Here is a 23,344-nt window from a genome sequence, read left to right on the forward strand (position 1 = left end):
AAAAAAAAAAAAAAAAAAACAAGGACAAAAAGGATCAAAGCATGAAACAGGAGGAAGACAATGAAGTCAGAACTCCTGCACCAAAAGCTTCAAAGAAAAATACAAGCTGGTTACAGGGCATGGAGGAGCATAAGAAGGATTTTGAAAACCAAATAAGAGAAATGGAGGAAAAATTGGGAAGAGAAATGAGAACGATGCAAGAAAATTATGAAAGGAGAGTTGACAACCTGACTGAAGAAAATAGCACCTAAAAAAATAGACTAACTCAAATGGCAAAAGAGGCTCAAAAAGGCAATGAGGAGAAGAATGCCTTAAAAAGCCCAATTTGCCAGATGGAAAAAAATCTCAAAAGCTCACTGAAGGGAATCATTCCTTCAGAATTAGATTGGAGCAAATGGAAGCTAGTGACTTTATGAGAAATCAAGATACTATTAAACAGATCCAAACAAATGAAAGAATAGAAGGCAATGTGAAATATCTCATTGGGAAAACCACTGACCTGGAAAATAGATCCAGGAGAGATAATTTTAAAATTATTGGACTACCTGAAAGCCATGATAAAAAAAAAAAGAACCTAGAAATCATCCTTCAAGAAATTCTCAAGGAAAGTTGCCCTGATGTTTTATATCCAGAGGGAAAAATAGAGGTCGAAAGAATACACCAATCACCTCCTGAAAAAGATCCGAAAAAAAAAACTCCTAGGAATGTTATAGCCAGGTTCTGGAATTCCCAGATCAAGGAGAAAATATTACAAGCAGGCAAGAAGAAACAATTTGAATATTGTGGAAGCACAATAAGAATAAAATAGGATCTGGCAGCTTCTACATTGAGGGATCAAAGGGCTTGGAATATGACATTCCGGAGGGCAAAGGAGCTGGGACTAAAACCAAGAAATCACCTACCCAGCAAAACAGAGTATCATGTTTCAGGGGAAAATATGGTCATTCAGTGGAACAGAGGACTTTCAAGCATTCTTGATGAAAAAAACCAGAGTTGAATAGAAAATTTGACATTCAGATACAAGAAGCAAGAGAAGGTAAACAGGGAAAAGAAAGCATAAAGAACTTATCAAAGGCTAAGCTATTTATATCCCTACATGGAAAAATGATAATTGTAACTTATGGAACTTTTCTCAGTATGAGAATAACTAAAGGGAATACAAATGTGTGTGTGTTGTACAAATATCTATATATAGATATATACACACACATACATATATGTCTATATAGGAGGGAATATGGGCGTATGATACATGTGTGAATGTATGTCTGTATGTGTACAGGTATACATAGATAGAGGCCACAGGACCAATTTAATGGAAAGGGATGATACTTGAAAGGTGAAATTAAAAGGTGAGAGAAGAATATAAGAGAGGAGATGGGGAGAGACAGAATGGGGTAAACTATCTCATATAGAAGAGGTAAAGGAAAATGGTTACAATGGAGGGGAAGAACAGGAAGGCAAAAGGGAATGGGTCAACCTTATTCTCGAATTTGGCTCAGGGAGGGAATGACATACACACTAAATAGGGTATCTCACCCTACAGGGGAGTAGGGGGGGAAGGGGATGAGAGGAGGGATGATGGAAGGGAAGGCACGCTGGGGGGGAAGGGAAGTTAGAAGCACCCACTTTTGAAAAGGTATGGGATCAAAATAGAGAATAGAACAAGTGGGAGGTAGGATAGAAAGGAGGGAAATATAGTCAGTGTTTTACAATATATCTACTATGGAAATGTTTTGCATAACTACACATGTACATCCTATATCAAATTGCTTATCTTCCCAGTAAGGGTGACTGACAAGGAAGAAAGGGAATGAATCTGGAATTCAAAGTTTTAAAATCGAATGTTAAAAATATATATATATTATTATTATTATTATCAATATTATTTTAAAAAATAAATTTTAAAAATAAAGTTAAAAAAAAAAGAAATGAAAGGTATTGCTTTGCATAAGAAGTAAGTTCCTCATCACTACTGTTTCCCTGCAAAGAAGCAGATGGTCATCTGAACCCAGGGTCACAAAGTTGGTAACTGTCTTTGTATGCCCAGTACTTAGTACAATGCCTGACACACAGTAGGTGCTTAACAAATGCTTGTTGACTTGACAAGGCACGGATTGGAGTCCCTTTCACCATCTTAGTCATGTTCCATTTTGCTACGAGTCTTCCTATTATGTGCTGCTCTTAACTCATCAAAATATTTCAAATGACCAAGTCTGAACGCAACAAAATATATAATACAACTATCAAGGCTCCTTTACTTTGGACACTATACCTCTACTAAATCAGTCTAAAATCATATTAGCTTTTCTGGATGCCACATCTTAATGACCTACTGAGTTTGCAATCAATTAAAAACCCACACATGTTCTGCACATTTAGGAAGACTGGCCTTGGAATCAGGAAGACCTGGGCTCTAGCTTTGTCTCTGACACATATTAACTGTATGGCCATGGATAAATCCTCTTTGTGACCCAATTTACCCTCTACGTATATTAAGTTGTTGATGTGCTGCTTTTCTGCCTGAGTGGAAGGAGTTTCCACAGAGCAATCATAAGCCTTCACTTGGAGGGGAAAAAAAGGCAAATGCACTGAACCTAGCTGGCACTTATCTACATTCTCAAAAGAGGATGAGAATCATATAAGTATCTCAAACTGACAGAATTTCAGGAAGTCTAATAAATTAAAAGTAAAAAGTCAGAGAGTCAATTAAGCTGACCCTAGGATTCATTTTTTGCTCTCAATAGCATTATTCTCTTTCCCTTCTGATCCAAAAACCTCAAAAGATTCAAGATTTCTCCCTTCAGAATTGGCAACAGGTGACTAACTAAAGAACCAAAAAGGCTGCTTCATTACCTTCAGGTAAAAAGATTATGACTCAGATGCATAATTCTGGCAATGAAGTGAACCTGGTTGCTAAAAGGTTTCAAACAAGTATAGTATGATCATAGTCTATGCCTGTTGTCCAAGGATCTGCCTAAATCCTAATCCCTTAGAATCCCTAAGAGGGCCATAACCAGGTTATTTGAGAGGTAATGATTTAGGGCTCCACAGCAACTCTCTGAAGATAATAATACACTGTGTCACGGGTGATTTCAATCTATTTCAGTGAAAAGAAGTTAACAAATATGGGCTTCCAGTGGAAAAAAATAACCTGAAGAAAACATTTTAATTTTTAAAGACATGTCTCAAATTACTAAAAGGAGCAGAATTTTTCCATTGTCCTATTGCTTATACCACATCCTGCATCATTTTTAATTAATTAATTTAGTATTATCTTTCAATTTATTGTTGGAAAGTTTTCCAATCAACTTGTAAATACTCATTTAAGAGCCTACTATGTGCCAGGCACTATTCTGTTTCAAAATTAATAATCACCACTGAAGCTAATATACTGCCATCATCGTGTTATTTTCCAAAGTCCAACTAATTTCATTCAACTCCACTTTCTTATTATGCTGTTTCATATATAGATCTAAGGTGAAGAAAAGAAATAGCTCTGTATTTTTAACATAGAAAAGAAAAATAGCTTAGAAAAAAGTCCTATTTCCAATTCAATATTCAGTAACCATATATAACTATGATAACAACTTCCACGAAGTTACATTACTTATAAATTATCCTTTCTTGATGATTTAAGAAATTTGTTTAAAAATTAAAAAGGCTATGACAGTAAAGATACAGATGTTATATAAATTCCAATGTTCAAAGACTAAGGCTATTCAAAACTAAAAATAAAGTAGGAAGGAAAGGGTCTGGGAGTAAATCTGGATTTGAAGTGGTACATTTGGTCATATCTGAAGGAGAAACTATGTAATTAAACACATATTAATTGCCCTAATCTTCCTAGGCAAGTAATAAATTGGAAGACCTGATTAATGTGCTGGATTTAGTTCAGCTTGTTAAACCTGACATCCAGGCAAATAGAGACTATCTTGAAAAGCTCTTTTAGCTAAGTAATTGGAATTTTACTCTCAGTAATTCACCATTCTATAATAAGAGCTATTTGGTATATTGATTCTCCATCACTATTTTTAATACATTAGTTATAGTCAAGAGTACCATAATGGTATTCATAAAATGAACTCCCCAGAAAAATCTCCCACACCAATGAACTTTAACCCCAGTCGGCTATCAAAAGTCACTTTCATTCTCAACACAAAATGAGTATATTTCCAGATAGGCTATAAATTCTAATTCATTCTAATTCTAGAAGCTACTAATACTACTTTATATTGTCCATAAGGAGCCATTAAGATCATCACACTCTTCATAAACTATTGAATATACCAATATTAATGCTAAAGGTCTGCTGACACCTCATGGTAAACTTCTTAAACATTCTTTTTAAGAGGTAACTTAGCAATTTGTATCTTCTCAGGGGGGAAAAACTACATTTATGCAGCACAGGAATTACACTCAAAGTTGATTTTACCTTGCTAGTTATTCCTTATCATTTAGTAGCAGGAACTATACTTCTCTCTTAAATAAGAAACTGAGAAAGATTATAATTATCTGCTACATTTTGGGGTAACAAATAATTCTTAAAAGAATTATACAGGAGAGAGAAGCAGAATGGAATGATAAACATTTTCACCTACCATTAGACACCTATATCAAATTATCTTAGAAAGCCTCAAGAAAAATAGACTATTCCAAAAGCACTGTTTCTAAATCTAATATTTTATAAAGTTTCCTCCATGAAATGTTAGTAGTTTTCAAATGAATGTCACATTTTATTAAAGCAAGTTATATTTACAGTATTAAATATTCCAAAGCACTTTTACAAAACACATCTTCCATCAAAGCTATTTTTCTACAAACTCAAGGTAACAAATAAGTCATAAGTTAGATTTAGTTCTTCTGAGCTGACATTTTATGATTCTTCTGACAAAAGGACTCCAGAACCAAAAGGCAGAATACAAAAGAGTTTTCGCCTTGAATGCTCAGAGTTTTTGTTAGTAAGAGACCAGAATTAGGACATAATGCCAGACTCATTCTGAGTGACAGGGAACTCAAAAATTCTCTTCACAGTTAAAGAACTGAAAGTAACAGTGATTTTGAAATCAATCCAATTGCCAATCTGCAAGCACCAATTTGACCCCAGCACAAGAGAAACCTGCAAGTGTTAACAACTAAGTGAAGTTGTGTAGAGTTTCACAGAATGACAACTAAAGGAGAGCAAAAAGAAAATACCTAGAATTATTTCTATATCCAACAAACCTTCCCTGCTTCCCCCAAGCAACCCCATTCTCCATACCTGCTTTCTGTTATCTGGTTTCCCCACGGCTTACTGCCAGGTCTAGTGTTTCTCTTCTGTTAATCAAGCAGCAGCCCTCCATAACAGATTTTTCTTGCCCTCTGGGGCCTTCTGGGGTGTGGGAACATCCTTCTGGTGCTTCCACAGTTGAGCAGTTCCATAGCAGCACAACTACATCTCACCCTAACTCAGGCCTCCTAAAGAGATAGATGGATGCTCTGACAGTTTTCTTCTACTCTCATGCTGGCTGGATGTCTGCCCTGGTGTAGCCAGATCAAAGAAAACAATTATCAGTCTAGGAAACATGGGCTTCTTATGATATGGGTATATGAAATTTCAAAATTTGAATGATTTCCTAAAGAATGCTTGTGTTAAAGTTAGGATTGTGATAAATCAATCACCTGTGGTCAAAAAAACATCTGTCAAGGTCCACATTGGTAATATATGGAAAACAGTAGCTTGGGATCCCATAGAGATGTCATAAAATTAAAGATGTCTCCAGCCAAGACAAAGTAGACCACAAAGATGAAGTTTTGCTTTTCATTGTGAAATAAAGGGACCTAAAAGCTACAATATTTTTTCGTGTGGGCAACCAAAACTAAAAATACTTCCTAGCCTATAACACATGTTTTTACAATACATATGAAATGTTTTTATAGAGAATTTTAGGAGATAACAGACCCGAGACAGACTGAACATATGTTGCCCAAGGATCAGCAGTGAAGCTCATCACCAGGTTAGCTACAAAGTATTGAACTGTTAGCTACAGTAACTTTCAAAGTCCATCCACTAAACTGTGAGACAGGCAGGGATTGTAACCTATTTCAGTGAAGGCAGCGCCCACATTGAGGAAATCACAGATTCTTGAAGCACTGAAGTAAAGAGATGTTCTGAATCAAAATAAGATCCTAATTTGGTTGCCTTGTAAACTCTTGGTGCCTAGGAGCAAGAGTTTCTAAGCATCTTCCCATAAATGTAAACGACAACATCCAAATTACAAGTCAAATTTAAAACACTTTTTGGTAACCAATGCCTTTAAAATGCAAAATGTTCCAACATCATGAAGGTAAGACAATGTTAATTAAGGAGGTCTCCATCAGGGAAATGAGTCATGAAAAGTATAAAAAAGTTATAATGAGCTTAAGTCTTGTATATCCCATTAAAGCATAAGTAAAACTGTCATAATGAGATCCTTTGATACCTCCCTCTCTTTGACTCATCTATTTTTATATCAAATTTTGTATTACAGAATAGTTTGTGTTATGACAAGACTCTTGTATTATAGATACACTTGAAAGCAAAAATGAAAATTATCTATGAAATAAATCAGTAAGATGACTCATACATTTATTAAATCACCTAATATATGCAGATTTTGCTAGTCATCGGAGATATGAAGATGATGACATTCCTAGCATTACATGACCTTTACCTTGTTTTCTATAAATCAAATTATCAGAATGACCAATCAAATTCAAGGAAGGCTAAAAGGCAAGACTTAAGTACCTTGATTTTAGAACTACTTTGTTACTCACAGGTACTTAGGGGAAAAAAATCTACTGTTACATTCTTATGTTAAAGCAGACCTGCAGGACCCCATGGGCCTCAGATAGGTTTATAGCAGCTCACTTTCCAAGTAAAGGTATAATTAATGATTAAACTATTTTACAAATAAACCATATTTTTTAAAAAGGGAAATTCCAATTAATATCAATTAATTACACTTATTAAGATTTGTATTTACCATGAAATCACATTAATGTTAAAAAAAACTACTTTGCTAAGCAGAACAAGTTTTAATACATTTTTCAGGTTTTCTTACTGTTTACATTTTAGTTAATGGGAAGTATTACACTTGTCAGCAGTTTATTGTACTCTGGAATCATGGCTGAAATCAATTTCTTTAGAAATCTGAAACCTTAGTACCTGCCTCATTTTCTGAGTTTACTTTCTTGAAACACCATTGTTCCCCATGGATATTTTTCAACAATGTGGACACTTTGTTTTTCAACAGTGTCCAATTTGCTTAAGTCAGGATGTTTTGATTCAAAATGACAATGAAAACTGTATTCCTTCAGAACAGATATTACTTCTCAGCAAACAAGGCACAATATTTTCTCTCGTGTAAGTGAACTTGTAAATTTGTAAGCAGACAACGACAACTATTTGTCCATTCCACATTAAAACACTCTTAAGTATGTTCTGATTAGATCTTCTGTTTTATTTTTATCACCTATTTTATAGTCACCCCAAAAACTTTAACGTTAGAATAAAAAATCTCCAGAGCAACTGCTCACATACAAAGAAATAGTGAACTGAGCATATGACCTTGGGGAGAACACCAGACACTCATTAACTTGGAGGGCGGCCACACAGTGAGAGAGGGGAAGGAGTCCTTGAGTTGTTGCCACTCATCCCATAGCAGGCATCAGCTGCATTGGCACATGGCTGCACTCACTTTGTTCCTGTTCAACACTAATAAGGACTGAAAACAGATACAAAAAGATACAACTGTCACTCCTCTCAGACTAGAGACACACTGATGATAGAGGGTTGCCATGGGTCATGTGACAAACAGAAGAGGGCTGTGAAGTAGTGACCCACCCTCAGGTTACATGCACAACTGGTTACCAAAAATGACATTACTATGCTAAAGTCAAGTTTCAATGTGTCCAACTTTGGCTGATCAGATCAATACAAGCTTGGAATGCTCTACCACAGGTCTGGCACAAATGGTCCATGGGAACATTTGGGGTGGATTCTCTAAATATGAGCATCCTGTGTCTCCTTTGAACTGTTTCAATTCTGCTTTGCTCACAGAGCACAGCACCTTCTCTGATGTGTGCACACCATGCTGAACAGTACTGTGCCAGTGTAGCAGCAAGCACCCCAAGCGTCCTCAGGGTTTGCTGCCACCACAGGTTCTTGGATCTGCTTTGATAAAGGAAAGCAACTCAAAATGGGTTAACAAGCTTACTTTAATCAGTCAGACCATATATCGTTTACCTTGTTCAGGGGAAAAAGGTCAGCACCCCGAACTTCAAAGTATACAGGCAGAATTATCAAGACAGAAACAGATCAAGTAGACAGCTTTCCAAACTGTCCAGCCATTACATCCATACCCAGTCAACATCTAGGTTTCAACATCTGGGTTTTTCAAAGCCTTTGGTTTGGGGGGCTCCAGACAACGGCTTCCCAGAATCCAGATCAAATCACAGAACACTTCTCAAAGTGAGCCCCCAAAACAAAGCCTCACATCAGGGCTTATATAGCCTTCTCCTGGCTCAGAGAATGTAACAACCTTATTGACCCACCAGCCAATCAAAAAGTATCTACTGAAAAACAAGCCTCCCACCCCAGGCTTCAGGTGCACTTTAGCCTAGGGTCAGGGAAGATCTTCCAAATTTGCATTCCCATTACAGCCAGTGTCTCCCATGTCACACAATCAATTCCAAAGTTCTTGAGAGAGACCTTGAGAGTGTCCTTGTATTGCTTCATGTGAACGCCTGCCCTGTGTGAGTTCTCCATAAAATAAGTCTTTTTGGCAAGTATATGTTTTGCATTAGAACATGGCCAGCCCATTGGAGTTGTGCTCTCTGAAGCAGACTTTGAATGCTTGGCAGTTTAGTTCCAGTAAGGACCTCAGTGTCTGGTACTTTATCCTGCCAGGTGATCTTCAGAATCTTCCTAAGACAATTCACCTGAAAGCCATTCAGTTTCCTGGCATGACGCTGGTAGACTGCACAGGTTTCACAGGCATACAACAAGGTCAGCACAACAACTCTGTAGACCTTCTCTTTGGTAGTCAGTCTAATACTAATCTCTCCAATACTTTCCTTTGGAGCCTCCCAAACACTGAGCTAGCTCTGGCAATGCGTGTGTCAACCTCATCATCAATGTGTACATCCCTGGAAAGTGAGTGCACTGCCAAGGAAAGTGAACTTAATCACAGCATTCAAAACTTCTCCATTTGCTGTAGCCAGCTGATGATTGTTCCACATATTGATGGTATGGTAGTGGCTATGGAGCACCTGTGCTTTCTTGGTGTCAATTGTTAGGCCAAAATTAGCACAAGAAGCAGAGAATTGGTCCATACTTTGTTGCATCTCAGCTTCAGAGTCTGCACTGAGTGCACAGTCATCTGCAAACAGAAAATCATACACCACTACTCCCTCCACTTAGGTCTTGGCTTGTAACGAGCCTTATCAAATTGAAGAATTTACCTTCAGTGCAGTAGCTGACCTTGATGCTGTGTTCATCCTCACTGAAAGCATTTGACAATTTGACTTTTTTTGATTGTCAAACATGCACAATAGTGACTAGTGGAAGGTGGGCTGAGTGAGGCATGGACAAAGCACTCATTACAGCTCTACTTTCTTTTAATCCTCTACATTTTTCATGAGCCATTCAAAATCCTTTGGCAGGCCACAAGCAGCCCATGGGCCATATTTTGTGCAGGTCTGTGTTAAAGGCCCGTTCATTTGATGGGCTTTCCCATATTCTTCTATGTCTTCAGAATTTTTTGTTAAATTACCTAGGTGTTCACACTCAACATTCCTATAACAGCCAAGGGAAGGGATTCAACCTACATCACTGTAATGTGATTAAAGATCTTCCCTGCCCCTAGGCTAAAGTGCACCAGAAGCCTGGGGAGGGAGGCTTGTTTTTCAGTAGATACTTTTTGATTGGCTGGTGGGTCAATAAGGTTGTTACATTCTCTGAGCCAGGAGAAAGCTATATAAGCCCTGATGTGTAGCTTTGTTTTGGGGCTCACTTTGAGAAGTGTTCTGTGATTTGATCTGAATTCTGGGAAGCCGTTGTTGAGAGTCCCCCGGCTTTGAAAAACCCAGATGTGGAAACCCAGATGTTGACTAGGTATGGATGTAATGGTTGGACAGTTTGGAAAGCTGTCTACTTGATCTGTTAATGTCTTGATAATTCTGTCTGTATATTTTGAAATTTGGGGTGCTGACCTTTTTCCCCTGAACAAGGTAAAAGATATATGTCTGACTAATTAAAGTAAGCTTGTTAACCCATTTTGAGTTGCTTTCCTTTATCAAAGCAGATCCAAGAACCTGTGGTAGCTGCAAACCCTGAGGACGTGCTTGGGGTGCTTGCTGCTACAATCACACTTGGAGAAGCAGACATGAATTTTACCATTACATTCAGATATATGCAGAAAACAGGTCTTCTCAAAACATTAAACTGAAAAAAAAAATCAGTTTGACAATAATGAAAAAGTTCTCAAAGTTTAAAATGCCACTCAAATTGTGGTAAAATTTACATGAAATTTTTTATATACTCTTAGAACATAAGGTCCTTGAGGGCAAGGGCCAAAATTTCATTTTCTCCATCCTCAATACCTAGCACAGTGACTTATATATGTAAGTGGATCATTAATAATTTTAAAAGAAATTTTTTAAAGTTTAAATTTGAATATCTTAGGGGCGGCTAGGTGACACAGTGAATAGAGTACCAGCCCTGGAGTCAGAAGGACCTGAGTTCAAATCCAGAATCAGACACTTAACACTTACTAGACACGTGACCTTAAGTCACTTAACCCAATTGCCTTGCCTTCCCCTCTCCAAAAAGCACCCCTCAAAAAATTTGAATACCTTAAGGAAATGCTAATAATTTTGGGTAATCAATCACTTACTAATAACCCTTTAAAAAGTCGCAAAACTCTCTGCATTTTTATATTCATGCATTTTCACTTTCTTCGCCTTTTTCACTATCAAAACAAAATGTAATTTTAAATCGCTAAAATGATTTGTCTTTCATTTCTGAGAAAAATAACTTCCACCCTTTTCTCAATATAACTTCCTTAACACGTTTCCATGAAATTAAAAGCTTGATCCCAAACATTTCCTATCAGCTAAATGTCCTCAAATCTTTTTTTTTTGATGTCCTCAAATCTTAACAAGAAAAGTGATGATAAAAATCTTTGCTCTTAAATACTCATTATAATAATTCCATTTTGAAATGCTAAATGTTCCTAAATATATTTTCCATAATATGCCATCCCACAAAAATCTTTTGTTATAATTTAATATTTTCAAAAATGTTTATTTTCCAATATAAGTACTTAAAGTTTTTTTTTTAATATTTGACTTAATTTCCTTGATTTTGAAAAAGCTGACAAAGGCTAATTTAATTTGAATTAGAGATTTTCTTTAGTGAAAATTTAGGAAATGTATTTAATAAAACCCAATTACCAGGCTTGAATTTTATCCATGAATGCTGTTCATTTCTGTCCCTCCTACCCCAAAGTAATTATTAGACTTTTCATGTGGAAGGAGTAGAACCAAAAGATCAAACTCATAAGCAATCAAATGCAAAGAATACAAAAATAGCAAGCAAAAAAGTAAGATGGGGGCAGCCAGGTAGCACAGCGAGTAAGAGCACCGGCTCCAGTGTTGAGAACACCTGGAGATCGAATCCTGGGCTCAGACACTTAGCACCCACCCAGAAACACCTGGCCGTGTAACCTTGAGCAAGTTACTTAACCCCAACTGCTTAGGGGCGGCCCGGTGGCTCAGCGAGTAAGAGCACCGGCTCCAGTGTCGGGATGACCTGGATCAAATCCGGGCTCAGATACTCAGCACCACACCCAGAAATAATAACTGGCCGTGTAACCTTGAGCAAGTCACTTAACCCCAATTGCTTTAAAAAAAAAAAGTAAGATGATCATTAAAACCAAGGCCTACAATGAAGTTTAAGATTTTTCATGGAGTCTGTCATAGAAAACCTAGCTGACAGAAAATAGTTCATTCTAATATTTGTGGCCATCATGTATACAAAAAATTAAGATACTATAAGACTGAAAGTATTTAGTCAATGGCTTTTCAACAGCCACTACTCTTTGCTGGTATGCTCTTCTATCACTACAATGCCAAACAGAAAGTCAAGTGAATGAAAAAGTAAAACATTACATTAATCCAGGTACAATTCTGGAATATGAATTTCTTTTAAAAAGATTAACTGCATACGTCATATATGCATATATGTAAGATAGCTTATTGCTGTCAAATATATACATATTCATTTTATATAACATATTCATTTTATAGTACATATTCATCATATAAATATATACAAAATGAATTATGTATGATACATATTAAATAAATATGCATATATTCATTTGACAGAAATAAGCCACCTATGAAATCAAGACTAACAAAAATACTTTTAACCCAAGAACACTGAGAAAAAAACAATCATATTATAAGTTATTAGCAGCTATCCGGCTAAGTATTTTTTTTCATAACAACGCTATATGTGTAAGCAGTCTAAGGTCTATTGTCTCCATTTTATAGAATAGAAATTGGAAACCCAGAAAGGTTAAGTGACTTGTCTAAAGTCACAGAGTTGATGAATGAGAAACTGGAGTCTCAAACCCAAGTGGTCAGTTTCCAAATTCAATTCCAACACCACACTAACAATAAGAGGTGAGCAGCATAGAAATGATCAGTGGGCTTGCTGATGTACTCTGCCTAAGGCTTCCCCTCTAGTTTCAACAGTTACTCAACCCCTCTCTTTTTCAACATAAGAACACGCTGGTGTTCTCTGTCTCTCTCTCTCTCTCTGTCTCTCTCAAACACACACACACACACACACACACACACACACAGTGCCCTATAGGACTAAAGTAATGATATGGAATTTCTTTTGCGGCTGGCAAATCGTAATAACAATATGATTTGCGTAAGTATATAGTCTTAAAAAACTGTTAAGTTTTTTTTTTAAAAAACCTCATTCATTAATCTATAGTCACTTTATATTCAATACTTTACAATATTACAAAAAGTACTTCAGTCATGTTATAATTCACTATCAATGATGATCTAAGGTGAAGACACAGGACAGTACGTTTTACCTCTGAATTCTGGTAGTACAGCTAAACAGAGTTGACCTTGGGAGTCAGGACCTCAGTTTGAATCCTACAACAAAAATAAACTATCTCAGTGACCCTAAGCAAGTCACTTTTTTCTGAGCCTCAATCTCCTCTTCCATAAATGAGAAGGTTCAACTCAATGACTTCCAAATCTCCTTTCCAACTCTAGGTCTATAATCTTGAGATTCTGAAAACTTTTTGACATGGTGAGACCACAATGTAGAAGGATCAAAGGATACTAAAAACATAGTAAATAAGGTTTAGTTCATGCATTTGAAAGGGAAGTTTATATAACTTCATGATATTAGGGTGTAAGGTAAAGAAAGCCACCATAGAAAAGAAGACAGCAGCTCAAGAATCCCAACACCTAGTTCTTAAATAGAAGTTTCATATGTAAAAATTTTAAATAAAGGGTTGTTTTTTTTTTAATCTGGATTAGTTTCTCAATTAATCAACAACCATTCATCAACTGCTTACCATGTGCAAGGCACTATGCTAAACTCCAGAAATACGAAGAAAATCAAAAACAGTCAAGTCTTCTAAGAGGTTAACATTCTAATAGAGGAGACAAGTAAATAAGCATACATACTAGGTGGCACGGTGGCTAAAGCACAGGTCTGCAGTCAGGCAAACGCCTCTTCCTGAATCCAGATCTGGCCACAGACACTAATTGGCTGTGTGACCCTGGGAACCCTATTTGCCTTAGCTCCTCATCTGTAAAATGAGCTGCAGAAGGATGTGGCAAACCACTCCAGTATCTTTGCCAAGAAAACCCCAAAGAGGCAGACATAGCTGAAAACAACTTAACAGAAGAAACAATGTAGGGGGAAGGTAACCTTACAAGGGAAGGCTCTGGCAGCTAGGGAACCAAGAAAAGACCTCTTCCAAAGGAAAGCAGCTGAGATGAGTCTAGAAGGAACTAAGGAATCTAAGAAGTAGAAGTGAAGCAGAACATTCCAGGCAGGGGGAGGACAGCCATTGCAAAAGCACAGAGACAGGAAACAGAGCATCCAGTAGGTCAGGATAGCTGGACCACACACTGTGAAGAAGGGAGTAAAGTGTAAGAAGAATGGAAAAGTAGAAAGAGGGCTGATTGTTAAGAAATTTAAATGCGAAATGGAGGACTTTATATTTGGTGTTGGAGATAACAGGGGGCCATGGAGACTGTTTGGGGGACCAAAACAGTAACACATGTAAACAGTTTTGCAAAATCTTAAAAAGCTTTATAATCAGAGAATCTAAGAGATAGAAGAAACCTCAGCAGCCACCTAGCCCAACTCTCATACACAAGAGAAATCTCAATATAAGCTAGTCAACAAGTGACCATAGAGGACTTTAGGACAGTGAAGCACCAGCAGCTGTGGCAGTTTCGAGACTTCTCAACCCATAAACGCCAAACACAAAGTAAAAAGTAAGTGTGGAATTCTGTTGGAATGGGTGGACAGAAGAGTGCTGTCCACTCCTTGCCCTGGGAAAGCCGCAGAGGCAGCTGTGCCACTTGGCTGCCTCAGGAGCTCCTGGCCTGCAGATTAAAAGGGGGACCAGGAGACCAATCAAAGGGTAATCACTCCTGCTTTAACTGGCTTGGATTTGGATCATGGTCTTGGGTGGAGGTCCTGGGGTGTGTGGCCAGGTGCCAGAGCACGTGGGGGCTGCAAAGAGGGCACCCTCCTAATTGCTCTGGCAGCTGCAAAAAAACTCAGCAATTCGGAACAAAGCTCTCTCCATTCTGAAAGCAGAGTTCTACCATGGCAAAGAGTTCAAAAGTCAAGTAATTGACTGGTAACATGAGCAAGCATAGGAAATGCAATTCTACCACAGATTCCTTTTTTAGGGAAAAAAGGATCAAATCATGGAATGGAAAGAAGACATTGAAGTCAGAACTCCAGCATCAAAAGCCTCCAAGAAATCAAGATATTATAAAACAGATCCAAAGAAATGAAAGAATAGAGGGCAATGTGAAATATCTCGCTGGTAAAACCACTGACCTGGAAAATAGATCCAGGAAAGATAATTTAAAAATTACTGGACTATCTGAAAGCCATGATCAAAAAAAGAGTCTAGACACCATCCTGCAAGAAATTATCAAGCAAAATTTGCCCTGACATTTTAGAACCAGGAGGCAAAATAGAAATTGAAAGAATTCACTGACAGCCTTTTGAAAAAGATCCTAAAAAGAAAACTCCTAGGAATATTACAACCAAATTCCAGAGTTCCCAAGTCAAGGAGAAAATACTACAAGCAGTAAGGAAGAAACAATTTGAGTATTGTGGAAACACAATCAGGATAACACAAGACCTAGCAGCTTCAATATTAAGGGATCAAAGGGCTTGCAATATGATATTCCGGAGGTCAAAGCAGCTAGGACTAAAACCAAGAATCACCTACCCAGCAAAACTGAGTATAATGCTTCAGGGGAAAATATGGTCATTCAATGAAACAGAGGGTTTTCAAACATTCTTGATGAAAAAACCTGAGCTGAACAGAAAATCTCACTTTCAAGTATAAGAAGCAAGAGAAGCATGAGAAGGTAAACAGGGAAAAGAAATCATAAGGAACTTATAGGTGTGCATATGTACGTACATGTATACATAGACAGATGGCACAGGACAAGTTAAATATGAAGAGATGATACCTAAAAAATAAAATTAAGATGTGAGAGAGGAATATATTAGGAGAAGGATAAAGGGAGAGATAAATTAGGGTAAAAAATGGTGGTCAACACAGGGCCAATAAATAGATTATTGGGTACTCCACTGGAGACCTGGCATGGTGACACTGAAACATTAACAACTACTTTGAATCTGGCCGATCAATCATTTCTGAATCCATCTGATTATATTCTCATCCAATCCAAGTATTTGCTTTGCTAAAATCCAGGTAAACTGAATCCCCAGCATTCCTCTCATCTTCTAGTTTAGTAATCCTGTTAAAATAGGAAATTAGATTAGACCCTTCTTCATGAAAGCTCACATTTTGTAATCACTGAATCTTTTTCCAGATGTTCAGCAAACATCTTTTTAATGATCTGTTCTAAAATTTTAACAGGAATCAAAGTCAAACTAGATGTCCTAAAATTTGTAGATTTTGTCCTCTTCCCTTTTTTGAAAAACCAGGATATTTATCCTCCAATCTTGAGGTACCTCTCTTGTTTCCATGATCTTTCAAGTATCAGTGGCAGTGGCTCACATCTGCCCGCCTGCTCAGGATCTAAGGGTGCAGCTCATCCGGGCCTAGTGAAATGACTTTGCCAAGGGCAAGTAGGTGTTTTTCTCTTGTATTCTCACTATCTTGGGTAGCAACTACCAGCTAGTCATCTATGTTCTATCAGTTACCGTACAAAGCTCATTCTCCATTAAGAAATGAGAGACAGGAGCGGCGAGGTGGCGCAGTGAATAGAGCACCGGCCCCGGAGTCAGGAGGACCTGAGTTCAAATGTGGCCTCAGACACTTAACACTTACTAGCTGTGTGACCTTGGGAAAGTCATTTAACACCAATTGCCCTGCCTTCCCCCCTCCAAAAAAGCAAAAAAAAAATTTTTTTTAAAAAGAAACGAGAGACAGATGATCAGCTTGATATCAGGTCTTTCCCTGACAGCCTGATCTCATGAGAGGTGGTGGCATAATGTCATCTTAGAAAATGGGAGGCCCACCACACAGCTGATAGGAGAAGAAATAAGAATGGCCTGGGGAATCTAGGAACCCAGTAAGGAAACAGAATATAACAGCATAATAAGGGCCTTAGAAGTGTTGTGGCCTGAGAGGGTCTCTGGAAGCTCTTAGGAAGGTGGAAGGTGCCACTCCCTTAGAGCAGGTAGAAGACAGTGGAGGCTCCAGAAGCTGGAGTTGAGAAGTGACAGTGAAAGGCAAGAAAGAGCTGAATTAGGGTACTCTGGTCAAGTACTTCTGGGACAATGCCTTCTGGCAACCATAGTATTCCCCTTGCTCTAACTGCTAGGTCATTTTAAAAATCAGTGTGCCCCTAATTCCTCCAAAGTAAAGTCCACAAAAAAAATCCTTAAATATTACTGATTCCTTTCTAGGTTTCACATGTCAAATGTTTACTATGCTTTGGTCTTTTCATTAAGAATGCTAAAAATCCTAGTGATATGGACAGACACACATAGGTTATTCCCTTTCTCACTGCTCCCTCTTATTAGGGCATGGCAAAGTTCACTTAGATCAGAGCCTGCTTTCAGGCAAGGTCTTCCTAAGCTCAGCCTGGCCCCAGATCCCATTCCCAGAAGCCCAGGTGGCCACGAGCAGATCAAAAATCAGTCAAAAGGCCCTGAATCTCCTCTATGACCTCTTCAAAAATATATGCCTTATCAATCCCCCCCAAAGAATTCCTTCTGAAACTCATAAATTATTGATGAGGCTGTTCCATCACCTTCTGGTTCACTGTATTAAGCAATGAAGCAAATCAATAAATAAGACACAAACTTTAAATTGTAGATCAGTGGTTCCTAACTTGTGGAGAGATGGAGTCTGGGAAACCACTATATATATATATATATATATATATATATGTATATATATATATATATACATATATATATGTATTCACACACACCAAACATTGTTATTCTGATCTTTCCTCAGCTCCAACAAAATATACAAGATAATTAAGTAAACAGTCCTTTTAGACTAAATAATGTCTCTCATATAGGTGCTATTTTTCAAATATATGTAGATATTGTGATGAATAAGATACAAATTTAAAAGACTACAGAATTTATAAGTTTTCTGTCACCATTTATTTTCACAATCAGTGAATACCAGTAGTATAACTACAACCATGAGAGAGATCTGTGAAACATTTTTGTATTTAAAAAAGGTCTTAATATTCAAAAAGGTTGAAAGTCACTGCTAGAAACTATACTATATGATTTTAAATACAATTTTATTTTAAAAAAATCAATTACTATTCCGCTCACTTCAATTAGTTTAGAGACAATGTAGGGTTTTTTGTTTTTGTAATTCATTTACTTTAGAAATGAAAAAGCTGGGTATCAGGCCCTTCACCAGGAATATAATCTCACCTTTTGGGGTCAATTAAAAATTAGATCTGACTTAAATCATTTCAAATAATTACACATCTTCTACAAATAATTAAGCATAAATGAGGGCAGTCTGCATATATATTCAACTTCAAGGATTTAACTAAGGCTTTACATGAACTGTATGTAAAAGTTTAGCCAATCTATTTCTCTACTTTTAGCAAAACAAAACATAGTTTACTTACTTTTGTATTACATTTTGCAAGCTCAACATCATACCCAGTTCACCTTTCATCTTTTCTCTGTTAGCCCGGCATTCTGCCAAGTATCGTAGTGCCTAAAACAGAAACAATCAATTAATTATCATTTCTAGATTATACAAATTAATTAACTGACTGTAAAAGATTCTCTTCCTTCATTTTAGTTAGAACGTACTAACTAGTAAGCTTTAGTACTGTACTCAATAAGCAGATTGGCTGAGACACTTTAATTCAAAAAGCATTTATTAGCAACTATTATGTTCTAACATTTCCAGGTGAAAAGACAAAAAAAAAATTTGTTTTTAAATCAGCTACTGTCCTCAAAAAGCTTATATTCAACTGAGGCATGAGGGTTCAACATTTCAACAAATGAATAAATTCAAGAATTTGAAGAGGAAGAAAATAATGATAAGTCTGAAGCACCTGTAAGATGTGGCATATACGGGGCGGCTAGGTGGCACAGTGAGTAAGAACACCACCAGCCCCAGAGTCGGGAGGACCCGGGATTGGTTGAGGCCTCAGATACTTAACACTTACACAAAAAAAAAACTGGCCGTGTAACCTTGGGCAAGTTATTTAACCCCAATTGCTTTAAAAAAAAAAAAAAAAGATGTGGCACATATGCTGAGACTTGATGGTCGATTGGGGTTCTCTTAGGCTCAGGTAAACAGGGAGTACATTCCAGGCATGGAATGAGTTTGGGGAACAGTAAGTCCATTAAGCTGAATGGCACATAAAGTAAATGTAAGGAAGTGTCAAAATAAATATAGAAAAAAAAACTATAGAGTCAGACTTTGACTTAAATGGTAGCCAAACTATCACTTAAGATAGATACAGTTTCTTTTGACTATCAAAATCTAATCAAGGCTAGAGGTAACAGTGCCTCTAGGATAAAATACAAATTCCTCAGTTTGACATTTAAAATACTTTACTATATGACTACTAGAAGGGAGAGTGCCTTATTCAGACCTTTAAGATTTTAGTAGCTATGTATGCAAAGGCTGGAGAAAGAATGAAAGCAGAGACCAATTTGGTTGTTGTGATAGTCCAAGTGAGAAATAGTAAGTACCCAAATTAAGATGAGTGGAGGAGACATAGCAAGGAATTGGTTGGGGGTAGGGAAGAAAAGAAGTAGAGTAAATAGTTTTGGGGGGGTTTTGTATCTTGGGGAATATATTATACAGTTTCTTCCAACTTAATAGTATTTTATTTTTTCCAGTTACATGTGAAGATAGTTTTTGATAATCACTTTTATAAGATTTTGAGCTCCAAATTTTTTCTCCCTCTCTTTCCCCCTCCCCAAGAAGGCAAGCAGTCTGATAAAGATTATACATATATGATAATATTAAACATATTTCCACACTAGTCATGTTGTGAGAGAAGAATCAGAACAAAAGGGAAAAACCATGAGAAAGAAAAAACAAACAAGTGAAAATAGTATGCTTCCATCTGCATTCAGACTCCATAGTTCTTTCTCTGCATACGGACAGCATTTTTCATCACAAGTCTTTAATAATTGTCTAAGATCAATGTACTGCTAAGAAGAGCTAAAGTCTATCATAGCTGATCAATGCACAATGTTACTGTGTACAATGTTCTTCTGGTTCTGCTCACTTCACTCAACATGAGTTCATGTAAGTCTTTCCAAGTTTTTTTGAAACCTGCTTCTGATCATTTCTTATAGTACAATAGTATTCCACAACTTGTTCAGCCATTCCCCAACTGACAGGCATCCCTTCAATTTATAATACTCTGCCACTGCAAAAAGAGCTGCTAGAAATATTTTTGTACATGTGGGTCCTTTTCCTATTTTTATAATCTCTTTGGGATTACAGACATAGTGGTAGCATTGCTGGATCCCTTTGGGTACAGTTCCAAATTGCTTTCCAGAATGTTTAGATCAGTTCACAACAGAATAAGAAGTCTTACTGACGAGACTTCCAACCAAGATGACTGCCTGACCCTAAGTTTGATCACCCAGCTCCTGAATAATTACTTCTGCAAAATTCTGAAATCCACACTAGACTGAATAATGATCAAGAGATTGAAAAACTACAGTGGGGGCGGCCAGGTGGCTCAGCGAGTAAGAGCACTGGCTCCAGTGTCGGGATGACCTGGATCAAATCCAGGCTCAGACACTCAGCACCACACCCAGAAATAACTGGCCGTGTAACCTTGAGTGAGTTACTTAACCCCGATTGCTTTCTATTTAAAAAAAAAAGAAAAACTACAGTGACTTCTTTCACCTGAAAACTAAATAAAAAGTCAGCCAGAAATCCACAGACAACTGAAGAGGGAGCCACCAGCAAAGCCAGTGTAGGCAATAAAGCCAGAAGTTTTGGTAGAGAAGGGTCAGAAACAAGTGCAGCCAGCAAAGCTCTATGTCATAAGGCATCACAAGCAAAGGGCTCAAAACTCAAAAGGCAAAAGTGAATTTTTCACACAATCCACATGAGTATGGAAAATGAAACAAAAGATAAAAATGAAATAAAAGCTCCATAGCAAAGAAAGGAGAATAGCTTAAAATAGAAAACAGAAAACCTAAGCCAAGTAATGAATTACCTGAAAGCTAGAACAAACCAGAGAGAAATCAATAACTACATGAAATAATAATTTAAAAATTAGAACAAACTCAAAAGATGGAAAAAATATAAAATGTCAAAAACAGGGAGCAAAGAGAAACAGGAAACAGCAGTATAGTGAGCTGTGCCCCATTCCCAAACTGCACCAAACAAACTCCTAATGAGGAAATTCAAGAAAAAAGTCATAAGGAGTTCTTTTTCCCAGCCCAGTTCAGCACAGAGAGACACTGGGGATAGGGTCTAATGCAGCACTGCAATGCCAAAGGAGGGCCTGTGAACTGGGACAATAAATAAGTCCCAACCCATTGTAGGACATCTCCAGACCCGTATCGGAGCACCATGATGAGGGAAGGCACTGACCAGCAGCTCTGTCACCTAATACACAGTAATTGGCCATAAACCCAAAGCAGACTGATACGTGGCCCTGCTCCTGAATTACCCTATCCCAGAAGCCTCAGGCTGTAGGTGATGTACCAATGGAAGAGCAAATTCAGAAGCCAGGAACATAGATGTGACTCGTTAGCCTCCAGTCCAGCCTAAAGCCTTGAAGAGAAATAATCAGGAATCTCAGACCTAAGGGGAGTCTTCAGTTCTATCACTGAACTAGCAGATATCACTGCTGGCTGATAGTGTCTGAGTTCAGCACAATCTACTGTTGCTCAGACCCAAATGCAGGATAAGAACTTGCAGAGCTCAAACCAGGAAGGTAGCACTCAAGACTGTCTTGGATCAGACCACTTTGGGAACACCATAAGCCTTCAGGTCCCCAGTCTGTCTCTGAGATCCTGGAATAACACAACACCTCAATATCCCAAGAGAATCAGCCCAGGCCTTCCCTCTAGAAGTATAGCAGAGCCCAGTCCTAACATGAAATCCAAAGTCAGGAAGGAAGTTGGAAATATGGGCAAACAAAAAGGAACCCCACCACAACAAGCTATTATCGTGGCAGAGATGTTCAAGACACAAACAACAGAAGAGAATAATCCCAAAACATCTACAAGCAGTGCCTCAGAGAAAAACATAGCCTAGACACAAAGTTAACTAGAATTCTTGGAAGATATGAAGCAAGAGTTTAAAAAAAATTTAATAAATAAAATGAGAGTGTTTGAAAGAAAACTCTGGAAAAGAAAACAGAGCTATGGAAGAATGAAGTGGAAAGAGAATAGTGTGGCCCAAATAAACTCCCTGAAAATTAGAAGGGACAAATAGGAACTAATGACTCCACAAGATAATGAGAAATATTAAAACAAAGTCAAAAGAAAATATGTTATCTCATACCAAAAACAAGTAACCTGAAAAAGAGATCAGGGAGAAAAATTTTAAAATCACTGTTCTTAAAAAAAAAAAAAAACACAATCATTGTACTTTCTGGAAGCCATGACCAAAAAAAGAATTTAGAAACCCTATTTAAAGAAATCTTAAGAGAAAATTATCCAGATCTCTTAGAACCAGAAGGCAAAGCATAAATAGAAAAAATCTACCGGTTACCTCCTGAAATAAATCCCAAAACAAAAACTCTCAGGAACATCATAGCCAAAATCCAGAGCTTCCAGGCCAAAGGGGAAAAAAAAAATACTACAAGCAGTTAAAAAGAAAGAACTAAGTAACAAGGAACTATAATCAGGACCACACACACAACTTAGTAATTACCACTAGAAAAGAGCAGAAAACTTGGAATATCATATTCTACAAAGGCTTACATTCAACTGAATATAATGCTACAGGGAGAAAAAAACATACTATTAATGAAACAAGGACTTCCTGAAAAAAAAAGATCAGAACTGTAGTGAAACTCTGAAGTTCAAATACAGAAGTGAAGAAACACAAAAAAGTAAATATGAATGAACAAGCATAAAGGACAAAACAAAGAGAAACTGCTTACATTCAAATATGGGCAGATGACACACCCCCTCTGAACACTCATCAGGGGTCATAGAGGGAGTCCAATGAGACAAGAACTGGAAGTGGTTCTGTTATGTCTTGATGATCTTAAGAGAAGAATGAAACAAAGAGGAGAAGAATACACGGGGCAGGGGAGGGAGAAGGGTGTAAAAGTTTATTGTTAGGCTTTACAGTGGGCATGAGTTCTTAGGGAATGTGCAACCTTAAAGAAAGACATAGGTATAGTTTATAAGGAGTTACCCATAGTAAATCAGATGTCAATTATGCTAACTCAGTGAGTAAGGGTGGGATTAAAGACAAGTTAAGGAATGGTCAGTGCTTAAAGGAACATGCACTTTTATTATCTACTGGGCAAGCGCATTGCCCATAATTCACTGGGAAACAGCCCAAGGAAGGGCTACCCTGGAGGTGTGGTTTTAGGCTTGAAATTTCACTGAGTCAGC

At 37.4% G+C, this 23,344-nt stretch overlaps 1 protein-coding gene across 1 annotated transcript in view; it reads right to left on the reverse strand.

Annotated features, from left to right (window-relative positions):
* ARMC1 (armadillo repeat containing 1) overlaps positions 1-23,344 on the reverse strand; it is a 94,087-nt gene that overhangs the window by 40,099 nt on the left and 30,644 nt on the right. Inside the window, exon 3 of the mRNA XM_069100024.1 lies at positions 18,403-18,494. Coding sequence (XP_068956125.1) covers positions 18,403-18,494 — 92 coding nt within the window. The remainder of the gene's footprint in view (positions 1-18,402; positions 18,495-23,344) is intronic.

Source organism: Petaurus breviceps, unplaced genomic scaffold, assembly GCF_028583685.1.
Source record: "Petaurus breviceps papuanus isolate PSGF00001 unplaced genomic scaffold, PetGlider_PUasm1.0 38, whole genome shotgun sequence".
Lineage (NCBI taxonomy): Eukaryota > Metazoa > Chordata > Mammalia > Diprotodontia > Petauridae > Petaurus > Petaurus breviceps.